The sequence below is a fragment of the Heloderma suspectum genome, chromosome 5 (genome assembly GCF_057233095.1).
Source record: "Heloderma suspectum isolate Gila_16-S chromosome 5, 16-S_ref, whole genome shotgun sequence".
Classification (NCBI taxonomy): Eukaryota; Metazoa; Chordata; class Lepidosauria; order Squamata; family Helodermatidae; genus Heloderma; species Heloderma suspectum.
Window position 1 is genome coordinate 101,057,749 of NC_139462.1, and position 12,329 is coordinate 101,070,077.

The following is a 12,329-nucleotide window of genomic DNA, read 5'->3' on the forward strand; positions in this document are numbered from 1 at the left end:
TTCAGAGAAGATGAGCTAGTACATGATTCAACACCCTTGCCATGAACACTTGCTCCTAGAGACATAGCCAGGGGATCCATGAGGGTAGGCGTCTAGAGAAATATTCTAGGCTCCTTCGCCTGGGTGAATTTTCAGTTGTTTAGGTACACCTATAGTTCTTTGTACACTTATAAGGTACAAGGAAAACTGTACAGGTATTCTGCTCAGTAAGAAGTAAACCTGTTTCCAGATTCTGGCTAATGAATGAAAACGTCAAGCTGCTTATATTCTAATTTTTTGCGATTTTGCAGTGACTTATGACACCCTCTCATTGTACCCTTAGGCTGTTCCACCATCATAAAATGTGTGACTACAAATGCAATTTGTGTTTAAAGATTTGCAACCATTTAAGCTATTAGTTGGAGATGTGTGTGTGTGTGTGTGTGTGTGTATATATATATATATATAAAATAACTGTCTTGTCTTGTTTTGTGGGACAGATTTATCTACAAGCAATCTGATCTTGTAAGCCATATCTCCCTCATCATTTACAGATATTTAAAAGACCCATGGTCTTTTAACCATGGAAAGGCAGCAAAGAAATGTATTAAATAAATTAAAATACATTTATTAAAATAAATTTATAAAGAAAAAAGAACCAACATGGCACATTGTTGTTATATTCTACTGATTTGTCACTTCCTGATTTTAAAATGTAGTAAGTTATTTACATTTATATTTGTGCTGTTGAAGAGTGGATCATTCTTATCTTTCTAGGGAAAACCACAATACTCAACACAGAATATATAATATCATTTTGAGCCTCCATTCATGTCTTGCTTCCTTTGTGGTTGGGGGAGGCAATGAAAGGATACAAAGGAGAAGAACTTCTGAAAACTTAGGATCATCATGATTAAAATGCACACAGTAAATACTGCTTTCAGGTCTAGAATCTGATTATAGGATTAAAACGAATGAAAAACTTCTGTGTATTTGAATTACAAAGTTTCAATCAATATCTTCCTTTGATATTTTTCAAAAGAGAAATGGAGTGAGTGAATACTGAGGGAAGCCAACCTTATATTGAGGCTTCTGCCGCTATTTAAATTTTCATGATTCTTTTATCATCTAATCAAAATGTTAGCAGACTCTCTCATTTTGTGTGTGAGTTTGTGTATGTGTGTGTGTGTGCATGTGCTTTTGTGTTTCTAGAGCTGTGAGTCCCATGGAAGCTTACATTACCATGGAATGTGTTTAGGAGTTGGGTTTAAACATATCTCATATCACGTGGGTGTTACTGACCTGACTGCACAGCAACCCAAGTACTTGCTAGCTGAGCAGAGTAGAGACGGAGGGTAAAATCCAGCATAAGCTCTACTTAGAGCAGCGGAGGCTGGTGGCTCCGATGTCAGTGGGGCAGTGAATCCACTTTGGGTTTCAGTCAGAACTCTGAAGGAGCTAGCCAAGGTGTGCACCTTGACTGAAACCCAAAGTGGATTCACTGCCCCACTGACATCGGAGCCACCAGCCTCTGCTGACTTAGAGTAGATCCATTGAAATTAATGGGACTTAGGTTAGTTATGACTAAGTCCCATTCATTTCAATGGGTCTACTCTAAGTAGGACTTATGTTGGATTTCACCAGGTTCCCTTGTAGTGTCTTGAAGGAAGTTGGAATACCATTCTAGGAGCGCACAACGTGCGAGTTGCACTTAGATCTCGCAGGTGGCGGTCTTACAATTCCAGAATCCACTTGGCCCAGAATCTCTGAAGAGGACAGGTCTCGTTTGAGGAGGATGGCAGGTCATCCAACTCCAGCTCTGGTAGGTCAGACCTTTCAGAGGGAAGAATCTTGAATCAAGCCATGAACCACCCCAGGTGATTGGCTGAGAGATGTATGAGGATTTCATTTGTGTCTACAAATCACAGGAGCATGCCCCATTTGCACCCCCAAACAGGAATGCGAACAGAAGAACATGTTCTCTAAAAATGCTCGCAAATTCCCAAACTCACATTTGCGCTTGCAAAAATGTGCATTAGAAAAATGCACTCTTAAAAGTACGCATTTTAATGTTTTACTCCATGTGGGCAAGCATGCATCTTTGGAGTGCTTTTTAAAAATGCACATTTTCTCATTCAGAATGTGCACTGAAATGCGGGAAATCGCACAAATGAATGCGGAAAACAAGGTGAGAAGAGCTTCAGATTGGTATTCAGAGAATCTGGGACAATCGCAAAAATCACTTGTTTGCCCACCCCTAGATGTGCTCTCCTCAAGGTCTCCACTGGAGAAGGCAGAAGGCACAATTTTGAGGCCACAGCACCATGCCAGAGCACCACTCCTTGTGAAAGCCCTAATCAATTAATTCAGCGTATGGTTTTCCCTAAAGTCAAGTCTCTCAGGGCAACTGCAGCCTCACTTAAGGAGTGGCATCTTAACAGTCATCATGCCCCATGTGGGAATATAAGCACAGATGCTACTGCAGTCTGATTGGCACTTTAGGCCTAAAGTCGAACTCATTTCCAGTGCAAAGTATGTAGGGGTTTTCACTATCAAGATGCAGATGAATGGAGCTCTTGGTCCATAGAGAATCATGGCCTATGGATTGGCATCTTTTAAAAATATTATATGTTCAGGCCATATATTGTTCTAAACTTTTCCTGTCTCTGTCCAGAATTATTAAGATTCAGCTGGCCTTGGGTTTTCTTGGATACCTATTCTGCACTCCCTGGGAGCTTTCCGTGGTCCTGCAGTACCTTTACCTGACAGGTCTCTGGGCCAAACTTGATGTTACATTCATACACTTGTGTAACATTGCCCTGCCTGCTGGTGTGTGTGTGTGTGTGGGGGGGTCATTTTAAAGGAAAGGCAGTCTGAAGTCAGGAGGAGAAGAAAGACAGAAAGGGGGCCAAACTAGATACTGCACACACGCGCGCGCGCACACCACTTTTTCCTCTATGGGAGAACATTTTACCCACAGTTGAAAGGCTTTGCTGCTGGAGAGCGTGTGGGGTTCACCCAGTTCCTCTTGGGAGTGCGAGACACACCCCTTGTCTCAAATTGACTAGCAAAATACCATTATAAATGGTCTTTTTGCAATTACATCTTCTTCCACCTTCAAGCCCTGGTCTCTCCAAACAAGTGCCAGTGTAAGACATAACTACTGTCACTACATTAATTATTATTTAGTTATGCATTTATCGGATTTATATCCTGCCCTTCCTCTCATAGAGCCCAGGGTGGCTAACAACCTTTATAAAACACAGTAAACAACATAAACAGCATTAATACCATGACTCTAAAATCACACATGTAGAATACCATAAAGCCATCAATCAATCCATTCATCAAAACAAAACAAATAGACCACTTGTCTATACTCCCAAAGCCTGCACAAATAAATAGGGCTTTAACTGGCACCTAAATGTCAACAGCGTGGTCAGCAAGAGTGTCAGGGAAGATAAAAAATAAAGCAGATTAAGCTTTGTTTGAGCAGAGGTGCCCTTTAGATTGAGAAGGCGGCAGTTCCCTTCCCCATATGCTTCAGGCCATGTGATCAAGCTTTGTCAACCTGGAATGCCATTCCCATCATTCCAAGCCAGCATGGCCATTGGAGCCAAGAGTCTGGATCCATCTTATTGTTTGGTTAGAGCAGAGGTGGGGAACCTGTAGTCCTCCAGATATGGTTGGACCTCAACTCCCATGAGCCCTAGCCAGCACAACTAGTGCTGAGGGATGATGGGAGTTGTAGGTCAGAACATCTGGAGGGACACAAGTTGCTGACCCCTGGTAAAAATGAAGAAAAGTACTTAAAGAACAGGGCAATGATAGGTTTAATATGTTTGGGTGGGTTTTTTGTTTGTTTGTCTCTAATGTAGTTGGATTTTTAATGAAGCTACAATTGGTGAAAAATGCAGCAGCAAGGCTGCTGACCAGTACACAATATCAGGACCATTTTACACTTGTCCTGAAAGATCCTCACTGGTTGCCAATTATTTCCCAGTTGCAATTCAAGGTGTTGATTTCAACCTTTAAAATTCTAAATGGCTCAGGACCTGGCTATGTAAGGAATTGCCTATCTCATTATCCATCTGTCCGGATATTCAGATCTGCAGAAGAGGCCTGTTTGTCAGGCACATGAGAAAGGGCTTTCTTCTGTGTCACTCCCAAGTTGTAGAATTCACTCCCTCAAGAACTACCATTGGCTCCCACTCCTTTGGCTTTTAGACAAGGGTGTGAAGATGTATCAGTTAAAATCTAGCCTTCTAAACTGTGCGGTTGTTTTAATGTTCTCAAGTTTTACTGTCCTAACTTTTATCGTTTTAAGGTTTGATAGTTTTAAATGGCTGTGCGCCATCTTGATGGCTTTTTAGCAAATGAGGATTGATATAAATGTTCATAATCAATCAATCAATCAATCAATCAATCCACTTCCTCATGCCCATTGTCTAGTCAGCATTTGTGACTGGCGGGTGGCTCTGCTTTGGGTTTCTGCGATTCATCTCTCCTTTTATTTCAGAGAGTCGTGTGATTCTGGATGCCTTTGCCCAGCAGTGCAGCCGGGTTCTTAGTCTTTTAAACTGTGGCGGAAAACTTCTGGAGAACAGTCGCTCTCACACCTTGGCTTCCTGCGTGAAGCAGGAGGGCATAAGCTTTAATGAGAGACCAGACCAGTGCCAGCTTGGGAAAATGGTCCCTAGTCAGACGTCTGACAGCTTAGACCTAGAGTTGCAGTACATGCACAAGAAGCAGCAAACCTCAGCTTTTCTGAGGGTATTTACTGATTCTCTTCAAAACTATTTGCTTTCTGGAAGCTTTCCATCTCAGAATGCGTCCTCTGCAAGCGATTTTGGCCACTTGGCAGATGTGGATCCACTCTCAACCTCTCCAGTGCACACGTTAGGTGGGTGGACCTCCCCGGCAACCTCTGAGTCCCATGGTCACCCGTCGTCTTCGACTCTTCCAGAGGAGGAAGAGGAGGAAGAGGAAGGCTACTGTCCTCGGTGCCAAGAGCTGGAGCAGGAGGTCATTTCATTGCAACAAGAAAATGAGGAACTCCGAAGGAAGCTGGAGAGCATTCCAGGTAATCTGAAAAAAACCAAATGAGACATTTGATGTAAGAGGTGTAAGGCCCAGCGATTAATATCTCTACACCCCATTGACATCAGTGGGACTTCTGCCCATGCAGGTGTGTTTAAGGCTCAAGGCCAGCATGGTCGTGCAGCTACCAGAGCCAGAGGAATGATGGGAATTTGTTGTTCAGGCTGCAAACCAAAATTGTTGTTGTTGTTCAGGCTGCAAACCAAAATTGTTGTTGTTGTTCAGTCGTTAAGTCGTGTCTGACTCTTCGTGACCCCATGGACCATAGCACGCCAGGCCTTCCTGTCCTCCGCTCTCTCCAGGAGTTAGGCTTACTTAAATGAAACAAGGACTACGTTCCAAAGAAATGTGTTTGGCATCAAGACATTGGTTACATGAGCCTTCTCCAACCTCCTGCTCTCCATTGTGTTGGATTGCAATTCCCATCATTCCCAGCCAGCATGGCTATACTGGGTGGGAATGATGGGAATTGCAATCTGACACATCTGGAGGGCGCTAAGTTGGGGGAGGCTGGCTTACAGCATGTTTATAACTTCTGCAGGAACTGGTAAGGTTTCATCTTCCATTCACAAAGAGATGGGCTAATATATTATTGCTTTCAGTTGCTGTTTTTCAACAGTACGGTGGGAGTATGCTGTTTTTCAGCAGGAAGTTTCTCCCCACTCAAATCATGGGAAGGGGAGGCCTTGCACTGTGTTCCCTCCTTCTCAGAAGGGAAACCATAGGGGACACAGGGCAGAGTCTGTTCTTCTGTGGCACCCCCCTTTGGATCTCTCTAGCCAGCCACTTCGCTTGAGCAACTTCCTTGTTCTCCTTCCATCAGTAGTTGAGGTCCTTTTAATCTCCAAATGTTTCCCTGATCACTGAAACTGATTCTCTAGGTATGATGACGTTTTTAAGTCTTCACTTATGTGCTTCCTAATTAATTTTAATCGGCTATTTTTACACTGATATTTTGTTTAAATGGGCTTTCGAATTTTTAAAAGTTGCTTTGAGAGCTTAATTTGTCTAAGCATGCATAGGATTGTGCCCTAAGGCATTAAATATATGCAAATGTTAAATATATATTAGATAGTAGAAGTAAATTACATGTTATATCAGGCCTGCACAACCCACCAGGCTGAAAACAGATTGCTAGCCATGTATTTTCCCCAACCTGGTGCCCTCCAAATTTTTTGGACTAGAACTTCCAGCATTCCCAACTTTTGGTCCATGCTGGCTGGGGCTGATGGGAGTTGCAGTCCAAAACATCTAGAGGGCACCCGGTTGGGGAAGGCTGTATTATGTCATCCCAGTCACGTGACATGTTTGCATACACGTGACCAGACACACACACCTGTTTTTGCAAGCTCCTGCTCTGGTACCATAGATGGCTGGTGGCTGCATCCATCTTGCCCAATCACAGGTTGTGCAGGCCTGATATAAGGTGTTATTTTACTTAGATGACTTATAATCATTAGTTGAAACATCAACCAAAAGATGCCATCGCATAAAGCAATTACACATCCTTGTACGCAGGTGTTTGTATGCTCAAGGATCTCTTTCTGTCAGACATGATCTCTCTGGCCATGCTGATCACAGCTTTTGAGGGTCAGGGAAGAGCTGCTTGGGTTCAGTTCCTCCATCTTCCAAACAGGATATCTGCCACTCCGCACCACTCATTGTTATACCAAAAAGAGTAGAACAAATATGTGCATACTTAGTCCCCTGTGCATCAGGGTGGAGAGAAGGCAGATCATTGGCCAATTTCCAGTGGGCTGCCTAATACAGAGGTGGGCAAATTGTGGCTGTCTGGATATTTTGGCCTACAACTCCCATCAAACCTAGCCAGTAGAGCCAGCAATAAGGGATGATGGGAGTTGTAGGCCAAAACATCAGGGTGGCAGGGGGACAAGTTTCCCACCCCTGGCCCTGTTGGTTTGCTGAGATTCTTCCAAAGAATGCTGGACTATTTATTTTTAGTAATATTAACCATTTAATGCTCTGCTTTTTTGCTTGCTTTTTTTTTAGTCCAAAAGACTTTCAAAGCAGAACTGCTTAGGTGGGCCTTGGTCTGATCCAGTAAGACACTTCCTCTGTTCCTAATCAAGTGTGGTTACTCAGGGCTACTGAACATGGATTAGTTATGCCTTCCCGGTTAAGAGTCCTGAGAGCGTACTCTTGTTTTGTTAGTTTTAAAATGCATTCGTGGACTACAGGAATTCTAGTTAAAGAAAAATGCAAACCATGCAAGGCTGAAATCAACACATACACACACCACCATTGTACATAACTCAAGGAAAAAGAAAAATGGCGGGGGGGGGAGACCAAGCCCAGCACCCAGCCTATTCCTACAGAGCAGCCTATGACCTGGTGCCTGCCAGATGTTTTGGACTTCAGCACCCATCAGCCCCAGCCAGTATGGCCAATGGTTAGGAATGCTGAGAGTTGTAGTCCAAAACATCTAAGGGGCAGGTTGGGGGAGGTTGTTATAGAGATATATAAGATGCCCTATGTATTATTTGAGGAGAATTCACTAAAGCCAGTGCTTAGCACATCATCTTCACGGTTGGATGAAGAGCCTGTAACAGTCACTTCTTAGGGCATATACCCAACAGATTTAGGTTGCAATCCTGTGCCCACTTGCCTTAGAGTAAGACCTATTGAACTCAGTGGGACTTGCTTCTGAGTAGCTATGTATAGGATTGTGCTGTTAACTGCTTTAGTAGTTATTTCCTCTCACCAGGGATCTCTGGGAACTCTTCCTCTGTGAGGAGAGCTCAGGATGCCTAATAGATCTTTCCCAGAACCCGCCCCTAATTACAGTTTCCAGGATTCTTTGGGGGATGGGGATGGGGAGAGCCATGATACTTATACCAATATATGTTTGTAATGTAGATGTGCCACTTTCAGATTCCAGTGGCCCAGTCCCAAGGATGTGAACTTGTAACCTATAGATGTAGGCCTCATTCAGTATTCCAGGCACAGATCACACACCCAGCTTACAAAACTACAAACAAATTAAAGGGAAGCAGGTATAAATATACTCAAGAACATTTATTTCGCATGATCTTCTTTCTATGATGACTTCATATTGATAGTTTCCAGAGGGTTAGCCATAGTAGTCAGTTGCAGCAAAAACAACTAACTTTTGTGGCGCCTTAAAGGCTAACAAATTTATTATGGCATCAGCAGACTTGCACAACCTGGCACCACTACCCCCCAGGTACACCGGTGTATTAGACTGCCACTCCCACCACCCCCATCCACTATGGCCATTGGGGGTTATGGGTGTTGTAGTCCAGTACATTCAGGGGCAGGGAGTACAGGTTGCAGAAGGATGGCATAAAGGTTTCATGGATTGGAATCCGCTTCATCAGAAGCTTATGCCATAATAAATGTGTTAGTCTTTGAGCTGTAACATTTAAATGGTGTGTTCAGGTAACTCTTATGCTTTGGGCTCAGCATTTCAGTGCCCATATGTGGTGAGGGAAAAGATACCAGGGCCTGTAGTAACATTTAGTAGCCAGTGGCCTGTTCCCATCTTTTCTCTCAATCCTCCAGCATTGTCCAAGGATTTGAATACCAGTGGTATAATACCTCTTTAAACCCCACCCGCCCCCTCACCACTCACCTTTTCCTCCCATCTACTCCATACACCTGCATCCAAGTTTGTCTTGTCTTGTTATTTGAGCCCCTACCTGTTTGTTTGGCAGTGGCATGGATTCCCTGTCCCCTGTGTATTTGTTCTGCATATCCGGGTGTTCCTGCTGGCAGCAGGAATGAATGTTCTGCCCTGGAATGCTCAGTCAGTGTCACAGGGTACTATTTGGCATGGGCCCTGCTAAGCCACCCATGCTGAGTTACTTGCCAGTCACATTTCTGGTAGCATGAAGGGGCCAGCTAACTAGAGATGGGAGAACCAGTGATTTTTGAGCACACCTAAATGCTCCAAACGTCGCTTCAAAGCTCATTTCAGCTCACTCCCATTTTTGTTTTTTACCTGTTTTTTTGCTCATTTGAATGGGAAAGGTTCGCATTTCAGTGCATATTTTTCAAAAGTGTGTACTTTCCCCCATTGACTAAGTCATAAAAATGCATATTTCAAAGTGCACATTTTAAAAAATGCACATTTTTCCAAATGCACATTTTTCGAGCACAATCATGAATTTGGGAATGTAAGAACAATTCTCGGGATGAGGGGGTATATGTTCGCATTTGGGATTGTGAAGGGGACATGTTCCCATGGTTTGCAAGCAAAAACAAAATTCTCATACATCCCTGCTGCTAAGCTCTGTGACTGTTTTGCCGTCATCCCAACTCCCACCCCAAATGATGGAAATGGAAAGAGATACGTCATGCAGAGGAGGAGGTATTTAGGTCACAAGATAGCGCTGGATTTTCTTTGGTTCACTTTCTCTGGCCTCTGTTGTATTCGCTTCTCATCTGTTTTGTGTGTGGTGGTGGTGGTGGTGGTGTTTTCCTTTATATCCGTGTGTGTGTGACTGAGTGTGGGTGGCTTTTTTAAAGGGTTAGATGAACACACAGAGGGCCAACCTATCAATATTCAGAGACTGCATCCCTTTGCTGACCAGGGGCTGAGGGCAAGCAACAGGGGCTGGCAGTCTCCATCTTGTTCAGTTCCTAAGTTTCCCAGAGGCACCTGGCTGGCCACTGCTGGAGAAAGTCTGCTGGGCCAGATGGAGCCTTCACCTGATTCCCTTCAGTTGGGAAAAAAACCTTCTCAGAGTACCATATTAATTTTAAAAAAGCAAACCAGGAAATATATAAGACACTACAAAGATAAAACAACAGAAGCAGCTATTTTTTTATTTAGGGTGTGATCCTATGCATATTTAGACCAAAAAAAACCCCAACACTTCTCAGCATGCCCCAGTCAGCATGGCTGCCTGGAGGTATGGTGGAAGTTGCAGGACTTTATTCTGTCAAAATATGCATAGGATTGCGCCCTTGGTGTCTTTTTTTTAGTCGCTTTTCAGGGCTGTGCTCTCTTAAAGCAGCACACGGACAAGAGCCCGGTCAGATACGAAACGTAACAGCCACAGTTGCAAGCATACAGACTACTTTGTGATGCTGCTTTGAACTCAAAAAGCAATTACAATTTCAATAATTGAATTCCCACCTTAGGAAGGCAGCTTTAAACAGAAAGGTCTTTACTGCTTGCTAAAAAACGCCTGCACAGTTGAAACAATGGCATACATTTCAGCAGAACTGAGAAAACCACAAGACTAGCTTACGTTACATGCTGAAACGTCCAGGCAGATAAAAAGGGGTTTGCCTGTTGCTGAAATGGCATCAAACCTGACACCAGGCAGGCCTCTCTGAGCTGGGCATTCTGCAGAGAGGACACCACCACCACAAAGGTCCCTTCTTGGTCCTAACCATTTTGGGCTTTGGAGTTCATCTCCAGTATTTTGAATTAGGCCCGCAAGCAAACCAATAGCCATGGTTGCAGTTTAAGAATGAGTGAGACATGCTCCATACAGCTGCTCTCAGTTGGTAATCTGGCAGCTGCTTTGAGGGCCTAACTACTCCTTACAGTAAGGATGTGACTAGTGATCACATTGTAGGTTTTTAAAAAGTAAGGATGCAATCCTATGCATGTTTAAACAGAAAGAAGTCCTACAACTCCCAGCATGCCCCAACCAGCCGTGGCTAGCTCGGGCATGCTGGGAGTTGTAGGATTTTTTTCCGCCTAAGCATGCATACGATTGCACCCTAAGTAACACTTGCAAGGGCGGGGAGGATTGTGATTGGCACCACAGTGTGTGGGGAGAAGAGGGCAGATATAAGTTTCCTTCCGCAGCCACAGTTTCGATAAAAATGTCCCCCACATGGCAATCAGCATGAGCGGGGGGAACTCCCTATTGGCACCAACTGAAGGTTTTTTTCCTAAAGCAAATTGCTGTACTAGGGGAGGTGGGAGAGATATTTTTTATCCCTATTGTGGTTGGGGTCTGTGATCGGCACCCATTTCCTAGGGTTCCAATCACAGTCACCCCAACACCTGTGCTGGGTATTTCATTTTTTAAAACCCACGACATGGTTGCTAGTCATGTTGTTAACTTGTAGTTAGGCCCTGTTAAGCAGGGGTGGTGGCTTAGTGATCGACACAAGAACCAGCCAATCACGCACAGCATTATCAGCCGCAAACCAGGTTTCCCTTGGGTTTGATTCAAGTCCTCTTTTAACACCCGCCCCCTCCTCTCTTTATTAAAAGTGGGTCTTTGTTCTCTTCTTCCCCCACCCCATCCCCAGTGATGTATTGTGTTTTATGTCTTTGTTGTATTTGTATCCCACCCATCTTCCAAGGGAAGCATTCTTAAGGGCGCAATCCTATGCATGTTTAAACAGGAAAAGTCCTACAATTCCCAGTATGCATGGCTGGGTGGAGGGATGCCGGGAGTTGTAGGACTTTTTTCTGTCTAAACATGCACAGGATTGCACCCTTAGTCTTGCAGCCATCTTGGGAGGGCACCGAGGCTGCTCAGCTGAGGACCTCTTCACACATTACAAAGCAGCAAACCCTGCAAAGAAAGAGACACAAATATCTTCACATATGGGAAAGCAGCAAACCCCACAAAGAAGGAAATACAAATATCTTCTGGTGATCCATTCCTGCCTTTTTGGAACGTTTGTCTTGCGTATGCAGCTCTCTTTTAATAGCGAGCAACCTATCTACAGTCACGTGTGTTATCTTTTCTGCAGTGCCCTGCCAGACTGTTCTCGATTACTTGAAGACGGTCCTTCAGCATCATAATCAGCTAATGATTCCTCAGCCAGTGGAGCAGCCGGCAGAGGTAGTGTGCAGCGATGCTGAGAAGCGCCTTTAGACTGGAAACTCCAGTGAACATATCCATACAGCGGGGTATAAGTCAGTCCATGCTGGATGAATCTGGGTTGGGTCCAGATTTAATCATCCTTCGAATGGACCCATTAAAATCAGCGGGACTTAAATTAGCCATGACTCACGGAAATCCCATTTATTTCAGCGGGCCTTCTGTAAGCATGACTAAATCTGAATCCGAGCCTAACCTCCGGTTTGCACGTCACAACTACCCAGGGGTTGTTCAAGCTGCTGGTAGTTGTGAACGAGTGGGAGTGAGAGTGCTGGCACCCACCTGAGCTAAACAACTCCCTGGGTTGTTGATCGTGAAGTCAGAACCAGAATTCTGCGTTGTTGGGGAAGAGGCAATTCAAAGTTGTAACCCAAGAACAAAGCACCGGTTACAACTCCGGGTTGTGTTTCC

At 44.2% G+C, this 12,329-nt stretch overlaps 1 protein-coding gene across 1 annotated transcript in view; it reads left to right on the forward strand.

Annotated features, from left to right (window-relative positions):
- BEND4 (BEN domain containing 4) overlaps window positions 1-12,329 on the forward strand; it is a 35,481-nt gene that overhangs the window by 11,449 nt on the left and 11,703 nt on the right. The window contains 3 exon segments of the mRNA XM_084860326.1: window positions 4,499-5,062; window positions 11,788-11,884; window positions 11,886-11,925. Coding sequence (XP_084716452.1) covers window positions 4,499-5,062; window positions 11,788-11,884; window positions 11,886-11,925 — 701 coding nt within the window.